The sequence below is a fragment of the Alosa sapidissima genome, chromosome 21 (genome assembly GCF_018492685.1).
Source record: "Alosa sapidissima isolate fAloSap1 chromosome 21, fAloSap1.pri, whole genome shotgun sequence".
NCBI classification, from domain to species: domain Eukaryota; kingdom Metazoa; phylum Chordata; class Actinopteri; order Clupeiformes; family Clupeidae; genus Alosa; species Alosa sapidissima.
In genome coordinates, this window is record NC_055977.1 from 19,643,396 (window position 1) to 19,648,395 (window position 5,000).

Here is a 5,000-nt window from a genome sequence, read left to right on the forward strand (position 1 = left end):
TGGGAGATGAAAGGCTTTCCACCTATGAGTTCATTCATAGATGATGCAAGCTAAGTCATGCTCTTTGCTCATAGTGAAATGACTCATCCTGAGCAATTATTTAGCACCTCCTTGCTTTATTCCTGGTGGTTTATGCCCTCGGGGGCTCTCCAAAGGTGTTTCGAGGTTGTTTGTCTTGCGGTGGGTTAGAGAGTTTGCTGCAGAAAACCTGGGGTTGGATTTAGATGCCATGAGGGAAAACAGGAGCTCAAAGGACAGTTCCCTCTCACAAGAGAACCAAACCAAACATTTCTAATAATGAAAAGGTTCTAATCGGACCTCTTAAAGGTTCCATTTTGTACTCTTGAAAGGATTCTTCTCCAGCTTCAGCCAAAAGCCCTGCCATTGTTCATTCTCTTTGTCAAGGCAGAGTTAAGCTCGGTGAGTTAAAAAACCGAGGTCTTTAAGGTCTACTGAAGCTAGTGTTGCTTCGCTGCTGGTGTTTCTGCTTTGACTGAGATTTCTTTCGGAGTTCCTGCCCTTGGTCAAAAGTACTCGTTTTTGGGTTAGCACCTCTGACTGCAGAAGAGGAGGAGAGGAGCGAGAGAGAGAGAGAGAGAGAGAGAAGAGAAAAGGAGGCAAATACTCAGATGTGGTTTTTCTTACAATGTGAACGCGGTAGAGGATGCTGATGCCCAGAGACATGAAAGGCTTGGAGAAATCGATGACCTTCTCTCTCTCAGAGGTGATGGTGAAACCCGCCACTGCCAGGTCTGCTTTCTGTTCGTGTGAGAGAAAAAAAGAGAGAGGGAGAGAGAGGGGGGGGGGGAGAAAAAGAGAGAAGTGGAGAGAAAGAAAGAAAGAAAGAAATAAAGAGAGGGACAGAGAGAATAAGGTATGAGAATACATGAAACATCTGTGTCAAACCACTGCTCTACATAGCTTAATGAAAACTATTAAGTGATTAAATTGAATCCAGGTGGTAATAAAAGACCGACAGGCTGAAATATGAGAGCGAGAGTAGAGAGGGAGAAATTGAGTAGCCAAGATGGAGATGGTATAATAAAATACAATTCAAGACAGATAACATTAGCAGGGGATACAGTAGAGAGAAGAGAGTCGCAGAGATGTGTGTAGCAAACATAATAAGAGCAGGATAGTGCCTCAAGGACAAGAAGGACAATGGAGCGAAGGCAGGGGGTAAAGAGGACAGAGAGTCCTTGGAGGAGGCCGGGGGGGGGGGGGGGGGCAGGGGTTGTTGAGTGCAGGAGAGAGTCATCAGTGCCGCCACATTCTTAAAGAACACCCCAGACACCCTGCCAGCCCCGTTAATTACCTCTTAATTGATTAACGAGGCTGGCCTCATTAAACACTTTCCCACAGTTTCATCACTAGTGTCTGGAGAGCGTGGGGCGAGAGAGCACACACGTTGTGCGTGGGTGCGTCCATGTGTGTCTGTCTGTCTGTGTTTGCGCATCTCCATATGGTTGGCAAAGGGCTGTAAGTAATGTTTGACCTGCAAGAATGAGTATGTTTGTGTATGGGGTCTGCTTGCTTGTTTGTATGCATGTGCCAATACACACACACACACACACACACACACACACACACACACACACACACACAATCTCACACTAGGCCCCACAGCAGTTACTGATACATACCCCAGCACAATTAGCTGCAGAGAGACTTTTGATTAGTGTGCGCTGTCCTGCACTGCACTACTGAGACCTCCCCACGCAAGAGGCAAAATAAGGTCATTATCATCATCATTACCACCGTCATTTTCTTTAGCATTAACGCTAATAGCATAGCAGAAGACCTAATAGACTTAATAGCAGCGGCAACAGCAATTAGAGGTGGTGATGATTTTGATAATGTTTGCAGGGGTGGGGGGGTGGTGGGGGGGGGGGGGGTGAGGGTGGGGTCTTCTTGGCCCCCCAATAGTAGGGAACAGCATGCCAATCGATGGCGTCGCTACGGTGACGACAGAAGATGGGTGTTCCGGTGCGGCGGGGGATGCAGCAGTGGTGGCAGTGACGGTAGCAGCAGGTGGTGCCAAACCCTCGAGGCTCAGGGTCTGTATGGAGATCCCGGTGCAGTGGCTGACCGGCACTGCTAATATTTACAGCTGCGGCCAAGTGGCCTTTTCACAGGCTCGTCGGCACAGCGGTGCCCCCCCACCCCCCACCCCCCTCCTTTCCTCCACAGTGAAGGCCGACTGATTATCAACACAGAGGAGCCAGGAGTCGCTCCAAATTAAGAGCGCTCGCTGAGCAAAGCAAACATGTCACCCCTAGCACCACCACCCCTCCACCCCCACTCCTCTTTCCATCACCACTCCCCCCCCCCCCCCCCCCCCCCACACACACACGCACACACACACACACACACACACACACACACACACACAAACACATATACACACACCCATAGACATTCACATTCACACACACACACACACATCACATATGCATGCACACACACACACACACACTCGCAACGATGGCCAGTCGCCATGGCAACAGCCAGACTCTCCGGTCACCTCAGCTTGAGTCAAGTTAGTCCCTGTCGGACAATTAGTTTTTTGCTGCAGCATGAAAATACAAGAGAGAGGATATGAAATATTCAAGTGTGTGTGGACAGCGGCGATTCAAAAGGAGAGCAAATAAATACTTCAGAGAGGGGGCAGAGGAGGAGTTGCGTCCCTTTCACACACACACACACACACACACACAAACACACACACACACACACACACACACTGGTATGGAGCTACTGAGTGAATAATAGACATACGCAATCGGTCACAGAGTACAATACCAAACACATCAGGATTTGATCAGGATGGATGTTTCCATACATCCAGAAACTCACACACAAATATCCATTATTCATACAAAAACACCTTTTCTAACCTAACACACTAGAACATCCACCTACATATATAATGTATATACAACACAAAACAGTCACACACACACACGCACACACACACAAACAACTTTTGCAGAGACACAGACACACACCCACACCCACAGAAAGCCTCCACTCCCTCCAACTCCCTCTCCGCCAGGACTGAAAAGGGCAGCGTGTACTGAGCTCTGTGCTCTCTCTCTCTCTCTCTTTCTCTCTTTCTCTCTTACTCTCTCTCTCTCTCTCTCTCCCTCTGTCTTTCTGTGCTCCTGTCTCCACGGCGCAGGGGGGGATCTGACTCTGCATATTTAGCATCGGCGGAGCTCTGTGTCCTCTCCAAACACGCGCGCGCGCGCACACACACACGCGCGCGCACACACACACACACACACACACACACACACACACACACACACACACACACACACACACACACACACACACACACACACACACACACACACACACACACACACACACCACCCTATCCGCCCCCCTGCCCATGAGCTCCCCAGGAATCGGGGTCCCGCTGGTACACAGAGCCAGACATCCCTGAGCCGAGCTGGGTCTCTTTCTATCACGCACTACCCCCGACTCACCCCCCTCTGCTCTGGATCCATCACCACACAGCCAGGCCTTCAGCATTAATACTCTTCCCCTCGCCACTGATGCCATTTACCCTTATGACGGCCTTTTCCACTTCAACTCTCCCAAAGGCCCAGACAGGGCCCTGATCTGGCCCCAGCTTGGCGCCGATCCGGTGCTCCTCCGCCTTCACCAGAATCCGGCCAACGGCCTTTCCAGACATCCAAAAACTCTGTGTCCGTCACAAACAAGCACTGTCTCTGTGTCTCCGTCACAGATCCGCGTCCACTGTCCCCGCGGCGGCCCTGGCTTGCCCCTCCTGCCGGTCTTTTGTTCCTCGGCTCGGCGCTGGTGTGCATCCAGTTGTCTGGACGCAAAAACCTCTGCGAGGAGGGCCCAGTGCCCCGGATCAACAGTGCAACGAGCAGCGGGGAGCACCATACAGCTCGGCGCATGTGTGTGCTCGAGGCTCGCCAACACAGCTGGAGAGAGACTGTGGAAGGCTAAGGACTTTTCATTTCCTTATTCAACAACACGGTGCCTCACAGTGCCTCACACTTCCGTGCTATGAGTTCGGTCTTAATGCAGCAGTCAGGACTATTTCTCAGTTGGCACAGATGAAACCTAGCTATTGATACTGTATATTTGGTGACGTGCCATAAAATCTGTGTGTTGACATAGGGCTTTGTACTTAGATCACAAAAACTACATTGAATACCCTCTGTATCTAGTGGCAACAATATGTGTGTTTATCTTTCTTTAACTACAGGCATTAGGCATTAACCTACACATAGAGATAAAGTAAATTATGTACAGTACAGTAATTTCCTGTGTATTAGCCACATTGTGTATAAGCCGCAGGACAGCGTTTCATGCAAGTGAAAAGAAACAAAACTATATTAATACCATACTAACTGCCCCCGTGTATTAAGCTCATAGCTGAAGGAATTTTGCAAAATCAATGCATAAGCCGAGGCTAATAGTTGGGAAATTACGGTATAAAAATACTGTAAAATATGTTACCATAAAGATAAGGTAAACACCAATATGCCAGAAAACAACAGTCTTGGGGGAAAGGGAGCCAAACATATGAGAGCAAGTCTACCCACACACCTAGTGTGTTTGTCTGCCTGTTATGCAGTGTAGCTCAAGGCGAGTAAAGAGCATCACCCCCCCCCCCCCCCCCACACACCATGTGTTCATCCTCCAAACACATAAAAGTGATTTTAGCTGTTTATTAGCTGTTAATTATCATGCCATCCCCATGGGAGCGCCAGTCCTGGGGGGAGGCCAGCAAGCACCCTCCCAGAGTTCCATCCTCCGCGACTCCACAGGGACGCCATACCGGCTGCCCATCCTCCCCAGGCCGCGCCCATTGTGCTCGGGAAACCGACCAATTGCGTCCCATCATGCTCGGGGCAGCCGGCCAATCGCGGTCCCCTGCCATGCCAGAGACATACTCAGACATGCAAAGCCGGGATTGTGGAGAATATGGCTGGAGCTCGGGTGTTGGACTGGAG

General features: G+C 50.0%; 1 protein-coding gene across 5 annotated transcripts in view; it reads right to left on the reverse strand.

The window, feature by feature from the left end:
- The window catches only part of LOC121695288 (glutamate receptor ionotropic, kainate 5), an 85,798-nt gene that overhangs the window by 12,321 nt on the left and 68,477 nt on the right, over positions 1-5,000 (reverse strand). For all 5 annotated transcript variants that reach the window (XM_042075991.1, XM_042075990.1, XM_042075994.1 and 2 more), the window contains exon 15: positions 646-759. In XM_042075991.1, coding sequence (XP_041931925.1) covers positions 646-759 — 114 coding nt within the window. The remainder of the gene's footprint in view (positions 1-645; positions 760-5,000) is intronic.